The following is a 20,730-nucleotide window of genomic DNA, read 5'->3' on the forward strand; positions in this document are numbered from 1 at the left end:
AAATTACATATGTGATGAAATGTAGTTGCGGCAAAATGGGTTCGAACCTCGACTCAAGGCTGCCCTCAATTTGTAAGCGGAATCAGAGCTTTGTGTAGTCACTGGGAGGATGAAGGTGAGTCATACGGTGGTTTTCCCAGAACCTTTGACACAGCACTGATGCCTCATTTGTCTATGTCCAAACTGCATCAGCCGAGGCTCATCACATCGACATTGTCACCTCTGATTCTCCTGTGGCCCACGGGGACACAAGAGGGATAACAACTAGAAGGCCAAGGCCCAACTGTTATGAATAATTTGTTTGGTGGGGGAAATCTATTTGTATTTTTGTGCTGTCCCCAGGATGACGAGGAACATGGGCGAAGTGAATAAGTGCGTATATGACTGCACCATAATGACTCGATAGTGGCACCTTTATTAGATTTTCATCTAAATAAGTTTCATACTGGGATGTAATGGGTTACAAAATGAATGCAACAACACTATAGTTTTGCTGTAATGCATTCCTGTAAGGAATGTAAACTTGAGTTGACCAGGCGTTCTCATCTGTAACCAATACAGCGGGGACGTTGTTCGGCGACAGCTACATTAAAATAACATCACTGATCGATGGTGATTTTACTCAATATTGTTCTCTGTTTTTAGTGACGTCTTTTAATGTGCTCTCCAGTTTTTCAATGTCAGGTTGAAAAGCGGAGACGGTACACAAAAGCGGTTTTACATTTAGACAAAACAGGCAATTGTCAGGGGCCCACAAACATTTCATAATACCTGATGAATAAAGTTTTTTTCAATTTGAAGTCATTACTATTTTCGTCTCAATTGCATGCTTAAAAATACATCAAAATGCATCTACATCTTCTTAATGTACATGACGGTACTTCAAATCTCAACAATGTGTTGGAGGCCGTTTTCAAGAACCCTGTAGTTTTGTTTTGTTAGGTTTTTTTTTTTACGGTTGTTATTGTGTTGTTTGTTGTCCCCATTGTGGACTCTTTTCAGCGTTTTGGTCATGACATTCATTGAACAGCACCGTTTTTGGATCAGGGGAATGTCGATGCTGTTGGACTGTTGCTACTTGATGGCTGCTGTGCTTTTTGTTTTTGCACCGAAATGGGCAGCAGTTTGGACCGTTTTGTTCAGCAGAGATGCGTGAGCTGTGGGGAGGAATGAGAGTCTGCGCTTAGAGTTGAAGCAGATTTAAATGGGACTGGAGAAATAAACCATTCCTTCCATATGTACTCAATGTGTTACTCACCAGCAGACTCTCCAGTTGCGTGCGTGTTTGCTTGAAAAATTAACTTGTAGCGAACTTGTGTGATGTTACGTCTAGTCAAACGGCTTTAGGAAGTTATCTTTACAGAAATAAAAACTATCAAATGCAGCTGATGAGTTTTGCTTCTGTCTGAGGGAGATCCTGACAACGCTGCTATTTGTTCCTCCCATTTATTTAAACAGAATGCAAAGAGAAAGGCAGACATTTGCAGTCCTTGGACGAATTAAATGAAGAATGAACTCCATACCTCAAGGCAACCGCCAACAGAGCTGTGAAACTTCTCGCACCAAGTACTGTAAGTGCCTTTTGTAAACTTAAAAAAGAAAACACCCATCGGCTACCAGATTTGGATTACGGGTCAATCATATAAAAACGAGTCATTAAATACAAGGCTTCACTCTGACACATGCTGAGGGCTAAAAAAGCAATGACAATACACCAAGTTCTGAATCTAAAGCACTGCTGGAGATTTCAACTCTAGTGTTTTGGATTGAGCTACTGCTGAGATGTCCTGCTGACTCATGGGCAGAGATGATTACATTTATTCGATACATATCAAGGGGTTTTTTTCATGGGCCAAATCCAGGACGGTGCCTCTTAAAAAGAACCAAAGGAACCCTACCTGAGCCATTCTTGTCTTCATGAAAATACCCTTAACTCATTGTTGGGTGGCCATCTGTCTCAACTGGATGCGTTAAGAACAATACTCATGATGATATAGTGATAGTGATGGTAAATGTAAGATAGGGAAAATATGCATCACTATTGTCACCAAACACATTATCACTGTGTAAACACTTTTAGACGCTTTGTATACAAATAGATAATAACAGCAAGAGCGTGTTTACTGGAAAGGAACACAAAAGCATTATTCATAATTAGTCATAAAATATAGAATCGCAAAATTCTAAATTATACAGATAAATTAAGAAAAACCAAATCAATCAAATCAAAATGTAAATACAACAAATCCAAACAATGTAGTCTGTCTGAAATGCCTATACCACAAAATGCTATATATATATATATATATATATATATATATATTTATTATTTTTGGGGGGGGGGGGTTAATACAATAAACAAACAAGACCTTTGTTTGAATTCAACTATTCAACTGAAAGAAAAGTACTTTTTTTAATGGCATTGAGAAGGACAAAGACTTTCCAACTATTTATGTTACAGTTCCTTCGGTCAAATGTGCGTGGGACGAAAAAAACGAGAATGTATGACAATCTCTGGCACGTTTTTGCTGCCATCTACTGGTTGCATCTGGCCTTGTGGGTTTGAGTGTCTACTTACTATTGACAGTTTTCACGTTGTAGATTTGCAAGCTCCATAAAGAATTTAGCAATTAATTTGGCATGGGTGTCGGAAATATGCTAAATGCACACCTTCCGATTAATACGATTTGTATAGTCACCGAGTTTGACTGAGCGCTGCCGGAAGTTGTCGAATTTTGCCGACCTCTTCCGGGAATGACCGAAATGAGCCGAGCGGTGCCGGCTGGCGACGCTTAGAGGCGTTCCCGGCTTCCCGCCCGTTGAACGCTTGTTGTGTTTTGGTTAGCCGGGCGAGTGGCTCACGCCTTCAGTTGTAGCCGGCCGGCCCTAGCTGCTATGGCTGCCCCATGAGACGGGGGAGTGGGCCTGTGTTTTCCGTTTAAACACTGGGCCAAGTGCTGTGAGGCCATGGCGGGTGTCTTCGACATCGACTTGGACCAACCGGATGAGAATGTGTCGGACGACGAACTGGAAGACGGGGTATTTACAGTCCGCGTTAGCATAGATGCTAATAGCATGTATAGGCTGAAATGTTTCGCAGCGTCGTTAAGTTGCTAATAAGTGAGCAACATCCATTATCGGACACTGTTCTCGCCCTGGGTTTCCCGCGAATTCCTGCATTTCACCGAACTACGCCCAAAACGTCATTACATAGCATTTCCTCGACTTAAAGTGACGGTACACGCCGTGTGGTACTTTAGTTTATTCGCTGATGCCACAGCTCGAGTGTTTTTGATAGTTTTTAGCCAGTGTCCGCCGGACGGAGGGTCGTCTGTCTGACCAGGACACCGACCAGCATCAAAGCGCATACAGTTCTAAATCAAGTATCAGATGCTATTAGTTCACAGGCAGAAACGTCCATAAAATTGAAAATAAATCGTTTAATCATGCTCGCCTTCTTTTTTTTAGACTCTTCTCTTATGTAGCTTTTGTTTACTCTCGACATGCTTAAGTGCAGGACAGGACAACAAGTGTAGCGTAATTAGATTATTTGGCAGTATTTACGATAGGCGGGTGGATGTTGAGACTACTATCCTATACTTGACAGTTGGCTTTTCTTTGATGTCTTTGTTTTTGACGGTTAACGTAATTTGGTCTGAGAACATAGGGGGGGGGGTAGACTCTTTAACTTGCCCAAAACGACGTTAATTGCTTATTTAGCAAAAAACAACAACAAAAAACCATCAAACTAGTATCTAATTTAATTAATCATGTTTTTTCCCGTTAATTTTGCCCATTAATTTCTGAAGTGTGGAGCTCCAAAATTCTAACCTATTCAAATATGTGCAAACGTAATCCCAAGTACGTTCAAATGTATTCGCAAGTACAAATACGTTCGAACATACTTGCGGGATTTGGTCCATTACCAATTACCACACACTACACTCTACTGTCCTCTTCGAAGTGTACACGTAGTAGAAGTACATGTATGTTATTACATTAAAATTCTGGCTCTGTCTTCCAGTTGATAGGCACTCTGATGATAAAATTCGTCGGTGACTTTGGAACATAAATGGAAATTAAGAAATACAAAGTCAAAACTATGTAATAAGTTGATATTTACTACTGGGGAAAAAAAGTATCTCTCTCCTGTACACCTGAAGCCTCTCAGGACACTCCGCACTTTTGTGTAAGTGTAGTGACAGTGAAAATATTATGAGAGATGAAATAAGAATTACATCAAATCAAATGTTTATTTATATTGCTCTTTCTTTCTAAAAAAAAGCAGAAGATTAACAGACACAAACTCATCTGTCTGTTCCTCCCATATCACTAAGCCAAAGGACACCCAACACACCCATATCTAAAAGGAGTTGCAGTTTAAAATATGAGCATAAATGGATACCTGTATATTATATTATATTATTAGCATTCTGCCAAGTTAAACGGTTGCTATACAGTTGAAAAAAAATGAAGTCAATGTTTTGGTTTATCAACATTACCGACATCAATGTAATCCCCTATTTATTGCAACTCTTCTATGAACTACTTTGGCCTTACTTTGCTGTTTTTTTTCAGGGCCAGATTGGTGAATACATGGATCAATGCAGTGGCTTTGAATTGTGAGTATCAACTGGTGCAAAAGGAAGCGCCTCAATCTATATTGTTTTCATTGGTGTGTTTTTTTTATTTAAAAGGTAGTTTTTTGAGAGGCACAATTACTCAGATTTGAAAAAATATTTTCACGCTGGTATAATGACCATTCTAGCCAGGCAAAAGCAGTGGTAGAGCATTGCCGACCTGTTCTGTTTGCAAGGAATGCCAGTGGTTGAATCCTAACACACTGTGCAACTCATTCAAACATCCAGTGGTAATCCTGCCGCAATGTAATTTGTTCTTAATTTCTTTTTCCCTCTTTTATTTATTTTACCAGTAACATAAATGACTGTGAGAAGTTTGAGATTTCCGAGAACAGCGTGAACAAGGGAACCGAACAGATCAGACCTGAGTGCTTTGAGCTGCTGAAGGTTCTGGGAAAGGGTGGCTATGGAAAGGTGAGCCGTTACGTTCATCTCTTTCATTAAGGCAATGGAAATTGTGCCTCACCCCGCAATGCTGCTGGTCATCGAGCTGTTCCAATTCAAATACACACCGACTGCTCACAGTAGTATTACAATGACTTTATTTGAGTCTATAACTGTCAGAATATTAGATGTAGCTCTGAGTATGATGCAGTACATTTCTACACCCAACAAGGAAAATATTGTTAAATGCCTCTTCGATGTTGTCAATTCAAAGTCAATATTGTCAACTTTATTAAGCCATAATATAGCTCCTCGACTAGATCTTATTTAACTACGCATGATACGCTGATACTAATGCTCTGTCTTTAAAGTATACAGTTTTCCCGCTCATTCACGGTGTTTGCAGTTGGCGGATTTTTGGGGGGGAACCTATACTCTGTTATTTGCTAAAACACATATATTCACTGTTTTTCTGTCCAGGCCAAAGCCATGTTTAATACAAAAAAATCTGAATTGTACTCTTGAGCTCAAGGAACTACGTGAAAATGAAGGAAGAACACTTAATATTTTCAGGCCATACTCTTGTTTGTGTAATGTAAAAAAAAAAAAAAAAAAAAAGAATCCCTCATTTTGTGGCCTCATGGATGTTTTCTGAAAATATTTTACTATTGTGTATGCCTTATAAAATTATTATTGACATTTAATTAACTGTTAGTCATATTGTACTCAGCTGTCAGTCTGCTCGTGTAAATTCAGCAAGATGGTCATTATTCCCTGTTGCTGTCACTCATCCACTTCTGTGATGGTGTCACAACAGTCAAAAAGACAAAAAAGTGAAAATTACCTGAAGCCCCGTGAGAATTATGTATGTTTCTGTTTTGTTAGGTTTTTCAGGTTCGAAAGGTATCAGGTTCCACCTCTGGGAAGATATTTGCCATGAAAGTTTTAAAAAAGGTGAGTACAAATCCTTTTTTTGTTCTTCACTTTGGTTTGATGTCGGTGTCTTATGAACCAGACATCATGAGCGCTACTGCCCTCTTGTGTACATCTTAAGCAGAGCCGTGTCACAGGGGTGGCATTATGTGAGGAAACACAAGCAGCAGAATTAGCTCCCTTAAATTCATAACAGTTAAAGCCCAATTCCGCCTAATCATGAATAGTGTTTCACATGCACCGTATGCCGCAATGTGTCTTTTTTTTTTTGTCTGGGTGACAGACTTGTGCATTCACTTGTGAAGCCGCATGCGAGTAGCAGACCACCCAAAGTAATAGTGGCAGGTTTTTTTTCCCTCTTCATGAAACCTCATAGTGGCTTTTATGCTCCGCTTGGCCTCTTAGCTTCAGTTGACACTAAACGATTGCCTGACTTGCCCCATTCCGAGCAGCTTGAGGTTTTGGATAATGATGTGTTTATTGGCTTAATGAGGCTTCACCCTCACTCTCACGCTGGGTGTCTGATTCCAGCGCTGTCACTGATGCGGAGACTTAACACAATTCGAAAGGGGTTAAAGGTATCGCCTGGATACTTATAATGTCTTGCCTCCTTTGTTTTTTTTTCTTTCTTTCCCATCCTTTTGTCAGGCCATGATTGTTCGCAACGCAAAGGACACAGCGCACACCAAAGCCGAGAGGAACATTTTGGAAGAAGTCAAGCATCCTTTTATAGTGGATCTTATATATGCCTTCCAGACAGGAGGAAAGCTGTACCTTATCCTGGAGTATCTCAGCGGTGAGCAACCATGAGCCTCCCCTTTGAAATCAGTGACGCAATCCACTTTTCATGATCTCAGATCAGTGTCGATGCACTTTTTTTTTTTTTAATGTGGATGCATTTGACTGTGCTGACTGCAGGAGGGGAGCTTTTTATGCAACTGGAGAGAGAGGGCATCTTTATGGAAGACACAGCATGGTAAGGGTTCATGTTTCATTTGGGTACTTCGTAGTATAATCTTTTATATGCTCTCATGGGTTTTGCCAAGTTATTTTTTGTTGGAAATAAGATGCCCTTTTTTATGGTACTTTAGTTGGTCAGTTTTCTCATTTGGATTTAAAACTATTCCGTATATAAGTAAGCTCTGCTCCATTTGGGTCTCTGTTAGCCTGAGTTAAAAAACGGAAACATGATTACCACGATTTAAAAAAGAAAACCTGAAAGTGTCGAATACCTTTTTGATATTGCAGATCAAAGCGTTTTCAGAAAATATCAAACCTGTAATGATATATGATTAAAGTCTGGACTCCTTACTTTGTGAATGGGGTTTTTTGATTTAATCAAAGTCTGCTTTAAAACCTTGCTTATATCTTCAGTTAACACAAGGATAACACCCTGTCTTTCTTCTGTTGACAGTTTTTACTTGGCAGAGATTTCAATGGCACTGGGTCACTTACACCAGAAAGGCATCATCTACAGAGACTTGAAGCCTGAAAATATCATGCTCAACAACAACGGTACATAAATCTTCAGTCTCTTTGTAATATGGCTCAAAACTCAAGTACAGTATTATGGTGTGACTGCTGAGAAGCCACCGTTCACACGTTATGTTCGACTTATAACTAAAACGACTTAACTTCAATGCAATGGACAGAGCAGCATCGTTGACAAATATTTATTAAATGTTTGCTGCGCTGTAGTTCTCTCGTGTTCAACAAAGCATTTCACATCAGTGCCATGTAACATCTAAGCGAAATGTGTGTGATTTGTACTTTCAGGGCACGTGAAGTTGACAGACTTTGGTTTGTGCAAAGAGTCCATCCATGATGGGACGGTCACCCACACCTTCTGTGGTACCATCGAGTACATGTACGTCTTGAGCATCACATGCTAAATTCTGAGCAGACCCGCCTTGCATTTCCATTGTAGTGTTTGTAGGTGGGATGCTGCTTATGGGATATTTTGCAATTGTACTGCAACAATTCAAATGTTCTGCAAATTATACCATTTCGTGGAATTGAGGTAGCAGCTGCTGTTCTGTGTCAACCACGTCACTATTCCCGTAGGGCTCCAGAGATCCTCATGAGGAGCGGTCATAACAGAGCAGTGGACTGGTGGAGTCTGGGTGCTCTCATGTACGACATGTTGACAGGAGCAGTAAGTGCACAGCGTCCCGTCTGCTTTCTGCTGAGTCATCAGCTCACGTGTTCACGGAGATGGGTTCGTGTTCTCCCGCAGCCTCCTTTCACTGGCGAAAACCGGAAAAAGACCATTGACAAAATTTTGAAATGCAAACTCAGCCTTCCGCCTTACCTCACTCAAGAAGCCAGAGACCTCCTCAAAAAGGTGAACCTCACTGCTCCTCCCCTCCTCCGCCAGCCTCATGTTGCACAGTTTGCACCCACTGAACATGTTTTTTTCTTTTTCAGCTTTTAAAGCGAAGCGCCTCAATGCGATTGGGGGCGGGGCCAAATGATGCTGGCGAGGTCCAGGTAGTTTTTGAATTCCTGACAGTTCTTAGCATCATAAGTAAGGCTAAATCATTTTGATGAATAATGTAATTGAATTTTTTTTTTTTTTTTGGTGAAAACTTTTTACTTTCGAAAATAAAGATCGTTTTTACATATTTTCTGACATTTTACGGGCCAAACTAGGAAATGAATCATCTTGTTTCTTTTTTTTTAATATAAAATGGAAAATATATTTTCTTCAATCAGACTCATTGATTAATAAACAAAATAATTGACTGATGAATCATTTATTGGAATAATTGTTAGTTGCAGCCTTATTTCTGATTGCGATGAAATCTGCAGTCATTTATTGACCATCTTCTTCTCAAGTATTTTATAACAAATGCCAGCAATAAATTAGATTGTATTACAAAAATCTAAATCAGATTCGTGATATAGAAACATTTTGATCTTATAGTTTAGACTTAGTCCAAACAAACATTGAATTAATATAAATGGCAGTTTGTCTACTTGCGTTAGAAATGAACGATTCGACGTCTAAGCGTTCACTGCAAAAATTTCACAATATTTTATCGTGCAAGTGTGGCATAAACATAAGTCAATAAGTCCTACTGCAGATTACAACAATAATGCAAATACGTCTGTAGCTTTACCACTTCACTTTTAAGGTATTTATAAATCAAATCTTGTAATCTGGTAAAGTATTAACAGTCTAACGTGCCACGTACAAACGAGATGTTGTGATTTCCCCCAGGCCCACCCTTTCTTCCGCCATACCAACTGGGAGGAGCTCCTTGCACACAGAGTGGAACCTCCATTCAAACCTTTCCTGGTGAGTTCATCCGCCATATAGCGCCGAGCTCCCTGAACCGAACCCAAAACAATCGACTTGACTAAGCTGCTTATTTTTGGCAGCAATCTGCCGATGACGTCAGCCAGTTTGACTCCAAGTTCACCAGCCAACCTCCAGTGGACAGCCCGGACGACTCCACACTCAGCGAGAGCGCCAATCAAGTCTTCCTGGTGCGTCTTTGTTGTCTGCCTAGCATGTTTGCCTTAGTCAAGACGTCTTTTACCTCTCATTTCGGTCTATAGTTTCCATGTTCTACCAAGACTTGTTTTTTTTTCTCACATTGTGGAAAACAGGCAGTTTAGGTAGATGTGCATTGTGCAGACTGCCCGACAAATCGTCTGAGCATGATGTTGTCAAGTTGCTCATCACATATGTTTGCTTTGCTTGAGTAGGAGGCAAAGCCGCTAGCGGCACCAGATCAGGTTTTTTATAGTCTGAGAATTTTTATTCTTGCTCGTTTTTATTTTGATTTTTTTTTTTTTTTTTTAAATGTATTTAATTAGTTTTCAGAGTGTCTTTATTACATCATTTAACACAGCAAATACCCACCGTCTAGAGTTGCTCCTGTGGTGGGCACGGAACAAGGACAGGTTATGAAAACGTATCCTTGGCTGTCCTAGCGACAAGTGAGGAGATTTATACTTTTTTTTTTTTCTCTGGTTGTAAATAACATCACCCAATAGCGGGTGAGTACTTGACCCAGCCGATTCTAACGGGTGCGTTCTGTGTAAATTATAAATAAAAACTTAAGTTGAATGACATCAGTTGGTAACAAATGACCCTGTCTATTTGGACGCCAACTCGACTTTTATCTCATTAGTTTTGACTGAAAAAAAAACCCAAAACAGTCCTGCACCGTTGTATTTACATTCAGTCAGTTACTTGAGTGTAGAATGCCAAGATAACAGTACAGCAGAGTAAAACTATTCACACATTTGACGTTTCAAGTTCTAGTTAAGTACTTAAAAAAAACGTTTTAAGAGGAGAAGTTGTGCCCATTATCTGCACACAAACATACCGCATAACCCGGCAACCTGTGGATGTGTTTTTCCATTTCCTTTTCAACAAATACGTTTTACCAGAATCTGCTAATTGGTCCCATCTGGTTCAGGAGTCCTCTTCCTGGAAGCTTCCCTCACTGTTACACCGCATTGCTGCGATTCAGCTGATTGGGCGTTTCTTGGCTTGTCACAGGGTTTCACATATGTGGCTCCGTCCGTGCTGGAAAACGTCAGGGAGAAGTTCTCGTTCGAGCCAAAGGTCCGCTCACCTCGCAAGTTCCCCGGAAGCCCCAGGACGCCTGTGAGGTGACGGCAAATTTGCTTGCTCTCTTTTCGGACATATTCTAGATGATCATTATCTAATAAGTGAATCATGTAAACACTGATGAGAACATAAATTTGAGTTTACTCTTTCACTGAAGGTGCATATCGCCGATGTAGTTCTGTAAGGGGCTACATTTTGAGTCACAATGATCACAAACGTAGTAAAAACGACCTAAGAGTAAAAAGGGTCAAGTACTCAAACAGGAGAGTTTTGTCAAGTCGAATGAAGGAAATAGTTCTTTTCTTTTCCACTTCCAAAATTTCTAATAATATAAACAATGTTTGCCATATTCGTAGTCACCTGATCTATGATCAGAAACAACACATGGCCATGAACCTACTGTATTATTACGCCGCATGCTAAAATACTAGCTTTTCAAGAAGTTGCTTAAAAGATGTTAATACCATTTTCAATTGATTCCTTTGATACAGCAAATGTTAGGGTATCCGTGTTTACCTCACAATTCAATTTGATGCCGATTCCAATGCATCACTACATTGGCGTCTATTTTACAGCCCATGCCAAACACTGGTACCTTTTTTAAAGCAATTCAGAATCAGGATCAGAATGACCTTTATTGGCATTGTACGGAACAGGGAGGGGAGAGGGCAGCCAATAATCCTCTACCCTGTTTTGACTCTCCTCTGGAGCCTCACTCTGTCTGCCTCAGTCCAGCTACCGTTCCAGGTGGAGATCAGCAGGCGCTCGATGGACGAGTGGTAGAAGGCCGGCAGCAGTTTGCTGTCCAGGTTGAATTTCCTGAGGACCCTCAGGAAGTGCAGAAGCTGATGGACCTTCTTTATCACTGCTTAGGTGTTGTGTGTCCAGGAGAGGTCATTGGAGCTCTGTACTCCCAGGAACTTGAATGTGTGGGCCCTCTCCACACACTCACCTTTTGATATAGAGGGGAAGGAAGGCAATTTATGATGTGCTGGAGAACCAGTCTTTCAAAGCACTTGATGATGACTGGTGTGAGAGCAACAAGACAATAGTCATTGAGGTGGGATGTGGGGACAGGAATGATGGTGGAAGTTTTCAAGCAGGAGGGGATGCCTGCTTGAGCCAGGGAGAGTTTAAAGATCCTGCAAAATACATGTGACAGCTGGTGGGCACATGCTTTGAGGACTTTGCCTGGTATTCCGTCGGGGCAAGTGGCTTTCCTGGAGTTTGCTGCTAGGATCCCAAGTGAAAAACCAAGCAAAAATGTGCATTTGAAATGAAGCCATTGATAAGCAAAACTGCTTCTCAAAGGGTGGCAAAGTATTTCAAACCTTGACTCCCATGAAATGGTCCGTGGGGGAAAAAAGGTTGGGGGCCACAGCAATTTGACAGATGGTAATCCCTTGGCACCAAGATGGTGGGAAATGGCATGGTTCACTGTAATTCACTGTCCTGATGTTCCAAAATAAAAGCGGCTTCTTTCCCCCGTCACAGCCCGGTGAAGTTCGCACGGGGTGAGTGTTGGCCGCTGGGAGCCTCTGTGGAACAACACATGGAGGTGTCCACAATGGAGCAAATGGACACGAGCAGCGGCAGCAGCGGCGCGTCGGAAGCCTCGGCACCGCTTCCCATCAGGCGGCCGCCAAGCATCGGCGAGCCGCTCTACAAAAAACAAGCCTACCCACTGAACTCCAAACGACCGGAACACCTCCGGATGAACCTATGACACGGCCGCTCGGAGAAATAATTGGCCGTCACTGTTGACATCATCACCAGCGCTTCCATCTCTTGGCCTCGCTCCAAAATCTTCTGCGGATGCTTTTTGGTGAGTCTGCAATTTCCCTATTGGCCGTGGCTTTGGTTTCATGGTGCTCTTCTTTCCTCAAGGGAAAAATTTTACAAACATGCCAGCCGGCACCAACTTGTTGGCTATTCACAACGAACTTGCAGTGAAAAAAAAAGTCACGCAGTTCTCTGTTCAGTTTCTTTCTGTTGAATGTAAAAACGCTTGTCAAGTAAGAGGTGCCGAATAGGCCACAAATAACACTTGCTTCTTACGTGCGCCCCAAAACCTCTTACAGACAACAAAAAATGCTCACAAAGGAATACCTCACACGCAGGGGAATCAGTTTTGAACTCATTTTCACATTAACACAATTCTTGACTCTTCTATGTGACAGAGTTTTGGGTGCGTTTGAGGGCTTTGGACTGAGTGTGGAAAAAAAGAATGTTTTGGGTGCGTGTAAGTGGTAAATGTTATTTGTGATCTCCATGGCACTTTATGTTAAAGCCTTTGCATTTCTACATTGACTGTTACCAATAACAAATACTCGGTTGAGTGAAAAACCATGACGCTGCTGCTGGACGAACCTCTGGATTGAAGCCATTGGATGCTTTTTGTAACGGTGCTTATTATTGATTGTGTTTTGTTACTGATGGCTCAAAGAACTGCCAACCAAATGCTTTAAACTTTTCCAATAGCATTCAAAAGATGGATCAGTGTTCAATTAATTTCCTTCCATCAGCGGTAAAGCATCAACTGTGAATTTGTTTGCGTATTCATTTTAGGGCCATTGGCTCACACTATGCAAACTACGTAGCTATTTATTGTTTAGTTTCATTTAGACAGCATTAGAGAGATTTGGAAGACAAATTGAATGATATATGTGCTCATGGTTGTTTTTTTCTGACACAAAACAGGTCAAACAGCAACCACAAATGCAGCTTTCAGTGAATCACATTTTCCCGTATGTAATGAATTTTGTCTGACAATGTATTGTCACTTTTTTATTGTTTTTTTTCCCCATTTGTAAAGTGTAATATTACTGTTCTTGACTGAATGAAACTTGAATTTTTTGCTGTGCTTTTAGCAGCATACAGAAAGTGAAAGCGGAATTGTGTTTTGTGAGATTCCTTACTTTGTGATATGACATTTGAGATGTTTGGGGAACGATCAAGGAAATCTATGTTGAGCACTGCTTTTAATCACTGTAGAGCACATTATGTCATGTCAGGTTCGGCAACGCCACCTAGCGGACCTTTTTAGTATCAAATAAAGCTAATATAAAGTTGACATACTGTTGCACATTTTAAGGCCCAAAAAGTTACCACAGGACTTAATTTAACATAGAAAACATACAAAAGTCATAAAACATACATGCTTTGATCAAATGCAAAATTTTATTCATATAGTTCATGGAGTGAAAGGGACAAGAACAGTGGATTTATTTCATTACATAAAATATATTTCTCCAGTTCTTTGGTCTTTTTACAAGGAGGCTACATCGCCTCTATAAAAATATTCAAAAACGTGTGTAAAATCTTGCGAGCTGAGCTGCAAAAATAGTGATAGCACCACCTTACATGTCGTGTCCATCATCATCATCGCCTGATACAGGCTGCTGTGGGAGAGTTAGTAAAACCTCTTCCGAAGGCATTGCAGTGTGCAATTTGCCAGCAGTCCCAAATCAACTGTAACCCTTCAAGATGAAAGACGCGTCCTTAAGCAATCATTCCAGGTCAGAGGTGTGTGCATATCTGCTTACCACCAACTGAGATGAAAGCATTAACTGTGGAGCTGGAAAGATTTTACGCATATCTCTTGAAACCTGAAATCCAGAGAATTGTTCAAAAATATGTTCTTGTATTTACAATAGAAGAATAATTTGGAATAAGCTCGACATGCAGGCCCGTGAGGAAAAAATATAGTGTAATGCAACACAAAGAGAAATGGAAAGGGGAGGGAATAGAATGGATGTATTTGGGGACATGAACAAATGAAAATCACAATGAATTTACTGACAGTGAGTGGCCTTAGAAAATTAATAGACCAGTGTTGTACAAATTTTGACAATCAAACGATGTAACATTCATTAACGCTCCCCAACGTGTGTGATCAGTAAATCTGCAGGTGCGGGGATGTGGCTCCATCCCTCCACTTGTACACTTTTTCTGTGATCACCGTGCGGCAGAGGGGGCAGCTCTTCTCCCGGTTGAACCACAAAGCGATGCACTCGTCACAGAATATGTGCTGTGCAGTCAGAGACACGGTGATATATACAATTTATTTGACTTGTCTCCATGTAGGGCTGTCAAACATTCTAATAGGAAACAACTTACCACGTCTTAACATTTTTAGTCTACAATTACAATTACCCCCCCAGCCCTGTCTCTGTGTAACTATAGGATAGAAATGACCAACGTTTTACCTGGCAGATGAGAGCTTGAGGCTCCCGGTACTCTCCCTGACAGATGGGACAAACGCCTCCGGCTTCCATGCACTGACTCCTCGTGGCCGCTGTCCCTGTATGCTGAAAGGTAACGAAAACACACCAGTCAGTCCAAGCAGCATGCCAATCAATCCGAGAGCACCTACAAAACTCTCAAAATGTTACAAATAATTCATCTGGGTGATCTTAGTTATTAGGCGTTCAACTGACCTCGCTCTTAAGAACAATCCTCACAGTTTGCAGTAAAGTCGTCCACTGTCCGTACAATCCTAAAAGCTGCGAGAGAAATAATAGTTTTCAGAAGATGTCATGTAGTCATTTCATTTGAGAAGTGTCATACCTTCAGTATGAGGTAGAGCAGAGCCAGTAAAATGCCAAAAGTGAGTGCCGGGGCGCCGTCGGCTTCCTGGTATGTGACCAGGTAGCGGAACCAGAGCGGCGCAGGGGCCACCGCCTGGTAGACCTGAGCCAGCTCTTCGCTCAGCAGCAGCCAGCGTCCCTGCGCACAAACACCCCAATACAAGATCGTCAGAATAAAATAAAACCCAAGGGCTTTTTAACATTTTACGTTAATTCTTTTTCCAAGTAAACTTTTCAAGAATAAATTTTTGCACTTATTCAAAATATGTTGTTTTGTTGGGTTTTCAAAAAAAATACTACTGATAATAACAATATAATACAACAATATATTTTGTAAAATTTATGAATTAAGGGTTAAAAAATTTTATGAAATGTCATAAAATAAAAAATACATGAGTTTTTAGGGTTCATTTCAAACATTTATTTCTATATTACTGTACGGCCGTACGTTAGAAGGAAGGTCAAACCGTTTGGGAAGTCTAGTTTGCCTTATGATGAGATTCCTTAATTTTTTCATGTTGCACTTAAATACTCCATGAATTAAAACTAAAACTTATCATAACTAAACTAAATCAAAGAATTTTCAAAAAATGCAAATGAATAAAAACTAAAACCAATAGAAATTAACTGACTTCAAAATACAAAATCGCAGGTGAGCTGGACCTATCCCACCTGACTTTGGGTGAGAATTGAACTCATTTTGACATTCCGTTGCTCCCACCTGTGCTCTGCAGTTGAGCAACAAAGCAGGCAGCAGCAGGAGAAGGCACTTGATCCCCATAAAGAGGAATTTGATGATGAAGTTGGTGATGCCGACTGCCCATAGGACCTCCCAAAATCCAAGAGGCTCAATAGTTGGACTGAGGAACACAAGGCTGGGGGTGGAAAACGCAGATTAAAATACATGTCCAAAATACCGAACTTTTATAAACAGTCGTTTTGTTAATTATGAGCACCCGCTGCTCCTGCGGACGTTACCAGTTGTAAAGTGTGTGAGGGAGAAAGGTGTAGTAAAGCAGGAGGGTGGAGGAGACCAGAAGCAGCAGCAGCCACACACAATGCAGCTTTCCATGGCGACCCTGTGGAACACACACACACACACAATTGCAAACCCTAAAGAGGACAACAATTCTCAAACAAATTAGTGTGCTTTTTGTGTTGGGTGTTGTGCGTTGACATTATTCTAATGTTGTAATTATCCAGCTCTTACCTGAAGAAACACTTGCGTTTGGATGCTTTTATTCACATAGAGAAATGTTGTGAAGAGGCCCACGCCAACTGCGAGCCCTTGAGAAAGAGGAGAAGCAAGTACATAAGCCAGTTGGATATGAACAGCTGTGACTGGACAACAGGATTTACTCAGCATGGTTCAAGTGGGACTATTCGGATATCTGTCATGGCAGTACAAATAGAAAAAAAAAACTGCATGGGATCGGATATTGTTAGATTTGATTCGGGCCTCTTCCAAATGTGGGTGCAAACCAGATCAAGTGTGAACAGAGAGGATTTGCACCGTTAACTTGAATTTGGCGTCATTGTAATTGGTGACAGACTTCTGCGTCTTCTCCAACACTAAAAATAAATACATTAAAATTAAATGTGCTGTCAATTTCAACTGCAGCAAAAGCATTAACCGATTGTATATGATGTACAGGTAAATAGTACATAAAGGCATATCGATAATTAAATAAGCAAAATAATTGTATTAAGTTCATTATGTCTTATTATTATTATCTATGTATTCACTGATTTTTTGGTAAGAGACAATGTTGTTACCAATTATTTTGTGAGCTGGATGAAATTTTATACACTCACCTAGCGCATGCTGGATGACCAGCTTAGCGCTTAAAATGATGAGAAAAGGAAGACTCTTTTGCAGCCAGCGAAACAAGCAGCGTAGCTCCGAAAGCGAGGTACTGGGCTCTCCGGAGTCCGGGTCGCCGGAGTCTGTCGGGTCGGCATCGGAGGACGTGTGGCGTTGCCCGCGAGTGTGTCCGTGAGAATGGGAGTGGCCGTGAGGGTTGACTCTGGACCTCCTGGACGGGGCAGCTACGCCAGAATCCCCCGGCGCCCCGCTGCTCATGGATACGCGCACGTCATTGCTGTCGGTACTCGCGGCACCGGGGAGTGTTGTCCTGCTGGGAAGTTCTGCTTGCAGAGTAAGGGACAAACCATTTCTCGCTTGAGTGCCTTCCTGGCTGAAATTAGGCTGCATGACAGTAGGAGACTCCCTCACTTTCACAGCTCTTCTGTACACAAAAGAGGAATCTTTTTAACTTTAGTTGGTAAGTGTTAACTTGCTCAATTTCCCGTTGAATCTCATGTACACACAATGCGGTGGGAAATAATCACAAACTTTAGACATACCTTCTATTACCTTATAACTCGCTGCCAATGTGCCAAATTATTTCTACACAAAGTGCTGCACACATCCATAGTAAAATAAAAGACATGTTCTAGTGGCACGTCAATGGGATTTTACATTGATTCCAGGCATTCGCATCATTAATAGTTTCCTTGCTGCGCTTAACTTTTATAATCGCAAGAAGCCAAATCAAAAATCCTGATTACGTTTCAATTAATTATCCATCCAAATGACAAATCATCTACACCCCCAATTATCATGGCAATGAAAGTCAAAGTCGCCATAGCACGTATACGAGGCAAGATAAGGACTAGCTCACTTGCATATGAGACCCTAAAAAAAGTCTGATTTCAACAATACAAAAGGAGGGTGTGTGAAGTTTGCTATATATATATTTTCAATTATAGTTTTTCTTTTTCCTGCCAAAACTGTCACTGTCATGTTATTAATGAACCTGGGAAATGTTTTGAATTGTCTGGGGGATCACAACATGTAGACTTTAAAGACCAAGGAAGTATAATGATGGCCTCTTTTGATTGTTATAATTATAGTCATTATAGAATGTATTGAAAAATAACGTACGTTTAAAAGCAGCCATGTTGTCACACAAGATCTTAATAGTCACACATAATCTAGCTACTTTAAAATGAGCTCCTCTTTGTATTTCAAGCCCCCATAACGCCTGCTCTTGTCAAAGAAAAGCTATAAAGGCGCATAATTAATTACGATGTCATTTCAGCACCTTGATTCAGGAAAAAAAGAACAACTCTCAAGTTCGCGAGCTGACGGCAGTGGAATGTCATTAGCATTAGCTCGCAGATGTTTTGCGTCAGGCCACTTGAGCAGCTACGAGTGCGTCTGTAACCCCACTCACCTGTCATTCTGCAAACGGAGTTTCATGGTAACCCTTTAGTCGCCATTTAACTAAATCACCCAAAACGCTAAACGAAACAAAAGCTTAAAGAACAACACATTAGATATTGACTTCCCAGCGCAGCCATAAAAACAGATGACGTCACAATTAGCTTCCTCTGTGTAGTGTTTTGTTGTCAAGTGTCGCATTACTGCTACCTAGCGTTCAATTCGTAGACGTGCAATGTTGAAGCAAATGATGACCTCATAGTTTTGAAATTCTTCATTTTGATTTAGTTTGAACAAAGTTATTGTCGATTGTAAAAGAGAGAAATAATGGTTTTAAAAACAGCAATTTTTCAAAATATGTTTTCTTAATGACATCATTGGCTTTTCTCTTCTAAATGCCACTTTGCTGAAATATTCCACTTTTTTCAAATGTTTTTGTTCCCTTGGTGTATTTTGTCCTCTATGCATCCCATCGGTGTTGCGGCTGAAAACATCTTAATGTTATAAGGCTTTGATAACAGTCACCTAGCTGTATCCTGCCCTGTAATTGTATTATTTCACTGCAATAGAGTCAGTGGTGTTTTACAGCCCCAGTAAAGACATCAGAGCCAAGTCGGCGCAGGAAGGTTAACCTGACATATAAATTGCTATCTGCCAAGATGAATGGCGCACACCACACAGCGGTGACCTGACATCGACTCTGACAGACTCAGTATATTTCCCGTCATCTCCCACTTTTGCTCTTTATTCACTCAGCCTGCAAATACTTATGATGATCTGATGCCTCCCTCAAACGTTTTCTATGATAGTGTGTCAGTGTGGAAGCAGGCTTCATTTTGTCACACGTGGCATAGAACACGGGTGGGCAATTTAAATGCTGGAAGGGGCCATAATCTCATCATTTTCACAGAAAACGTGTAACCCCTTTTCGGGGTTTGTAAAAAAAAAAAAAGAAAAGAAAAATTGTGAAAGTTGCTCATCCCTGGGGATAGAACATAACGTCTGCATCCCATCATCCTTCTTTTCAATATAAATTGCATTTCTGACCAAGATGAAAGAATTGTAATATATGTTGGCTTTATGCTTTAATAATTGATCCCGTGCTATGTTTTGCGCTTCTGTCAACAAATGGTCACATCCAATAGCCTTCATATTTAAACAAAAACAATGCTACAAGAGACTGACTGCTGTAGAGCAAGAGGAATGAAAGAGAGTTGGGAAAAATAAATCCATCCGAGGTTAATTCATGACAGCCCATCCATCCTCAACTGTTTCTCTTGTTCAGGGTCACAGGAAGTAAGAGCTTTTATTGCAGCTGACTGTGAGCGAAAGGTGCTTTATAAGATGGACACATACTGTGTGTGCTGTATCTAGTGTTAGTAGTTTACTTTATATTAGTAGTTTCACCTATCCAGTTATTTCGTTTTGGTCGCATTTACCGCGTGTCCGTGCCGGCCAATCAGCTCCTTCCTTACGCTGACGTGTATAGTTGATTCACTTATGAATTCCACCCATGTCACCTGGCCCTGGGTAATTATTGCACCCGGCCAGGTGTGAAGCAGGGTGAGTTACCATCGCTTGCCGAAGTTTCATGTTTTAACTTTCTCTGGTTTTATTTTTTTAAGTATATTTAAACATATGTTTGAAGGTGATTTTTTCTCCTCCAAATGTGTTGCATTCGGATTAGCCTCATGATTTACATTTGCAAGTATAGTCCCAACAGATTGTATCTACTGTATCAAGGTGGTGATATTTCAGAACCACACTTTAGTTAGGGAAATTAAATAATACATAATTACTCATATTCTGAGGAAATAAAAATACTGACGTCTGACTTTTCATGACCTTTATTTTTTTTTTCACGTGGCAAGGTACGCATTAGCCAAGCGTAAAAAGTCCAATTTGCTTGAGCGTTCTGTTCTAAAAAAATGTCGACGCAATTAAAGGAGTCATTATTCAAATTGTGGATATTGATTGCTCTGTTAATATCGGAGTATTGTAGCATTACAAGCACGAACAATATAAGCGATAATTATACAATAGTTCAGGAATTGTTAACATGTGACTTTTAGTTGGACAGGCTTTTCATTATCCAGCAGGTGGCGCTTTATGATAAGCTCATGAAGCAGCTCACCAAATGAAATTGAAATGACTTGTCTTCAGTCTCTGATGCAAAGCTGAAAATAATAGCACTAATGTAGGCCTATTACGTCATTATGGTTGTTGGATGAAAGTTGATCTGTTTTTTTCCTCCACTGTAATTTGGGGCTAATTAACACTCACCCAAAAATTGAACAAAGGAGGTGAATTGATGCCAACAGAATTGGCAACCAAAATAAGGTATATACTTGATTTCATAATGAACGCTTG

The 20,730-nt window shown here is 40.6% G+C and overlaps 3 protein-coding genes across 5 annotated transcripts in view; 2 read left to right on the forward strand and 1 right to left on the reverse strand.

Moving 5' to 3' along the window:
• Positions 1 to 1,520, forward strand: part of LOC148319918 (uncharacterized) — a 49,979-nt gene extending 48,459 nt beyond the window's left edge. The window contains exon 5 of the mRNA XM_088280154.1: positions 1,459 to 1,520. Within this exon, the coding sequence (XP_088136280.1) occupies positions 1,459 to 1,507 (49 nt within the window). The 3' untranslated portion in view covers positions 1,508 to 1,520. The remainder of the gene's footprint in view (positions 1 to 1,458) is intronic.
• Positions 1,521 to 2,785: 1,265 nt separating this feature from the next.
• rps6kb1a (ribosomal protein S6 kinase B1a) lies at positions 2,786 to 13,618 on the forward strand. Its single transcript, XM_088279528.1, has 15 exons — positions 2,786 to 3,039; positions 4,579 to 4,622; positions 4,934 to 5,054; positions 5,910 to 5,978; positions 6,606 to 6,753; positions 6,876 to 6,933; positions 7,372 to 7,472; positions 7,734 to 7,824; positions 8,022 to 8,112; positions 8,194 to 8,301; positions 8,385 to 8,447; positions 9,181 to 9,258; positions 9,342 to 9,449; positions 10,474 to 10,586; positions 12,040 to 13,618. Exons 1-15 carry the CDS (start codon positions 2,968 to 2,970, stop codon positions 12,269 to 12,271), a joined length of 1,497 nt encoding a protein of 498 aa, XP_088135654.1. The 5' UTR covers positions 2,786 to 2,967; the 3' UTR covers positions 12,272 to 13,618.
• An 87-nt stretch (positions 13,619 to 13,705) lies between these two features.
• Positions 13,706 to 18,573, reverse strand: rnft1 (ring finger protein, transmembrane 1). Of its 3 annotated transcripts, none has more exons than XM_088279530.1 (9): positions 18,374 to 18,573; positions 16,950 to 17,380; positions 16,345 to 16,421; positions 16,113 to 16,213; positions 15,856 to 16,009; positions 15,115 to 15,273; positions 14,985 to 15,050; positions 14,754 to 14,855; positions 13,706 to 14,575 (listed from the first exon to the last, which is right to left on the reverse strand). In XM_088279530.1, the coding sequence occupies exons 1-9, from the start codon at positions 18,397 to 18,399 to the stop codon at positions 14,441 to 14,443; spliced, it is 1,251 nt and encodes a 416-aa protein (XP_088135656.1). In that variant the 5' UTR covers positions 18,400 to 18,573; the 3' UTR covers positions 13,706 to 14,440. The 3 variants fall into 3 exon arrangements, with proteins under 3 accessions (XP_088135656.1, XP_088135657.1, XP_088135655.1); XM_088279531.1 differs by having other exon boundaries at positions 16,950 to 17,282; positions 18,374 to 18,572; XM_088279529.1 differs by having other exon boundaries at positions 16,950 to 17,383; positions 18,374 to 18,571.
• Positions 18,574 to 20,730: the final 2,157 nt, after the last annotated feature.

The sequence above is a fragment of the Idiotropiscis lumnitzeri genome, chromosome 17, assembly GCF_059441095.1.
Source record: "Idiotropiscis lumnitzeri isolate Australia: NSW breed Sydney's pygmy pipehorse chromosome 17, RoL_Ilum_1.0, whole genome shotgun sequence".
In the NCBI taxonomy this organism is placed as follows: Eukaryota; Metazoa; Chordata; class Actinopteri; order Syngnathiformes; family Syngnathidae; genus Idiotropiscis; species Idiotropiscis lumnitzeri.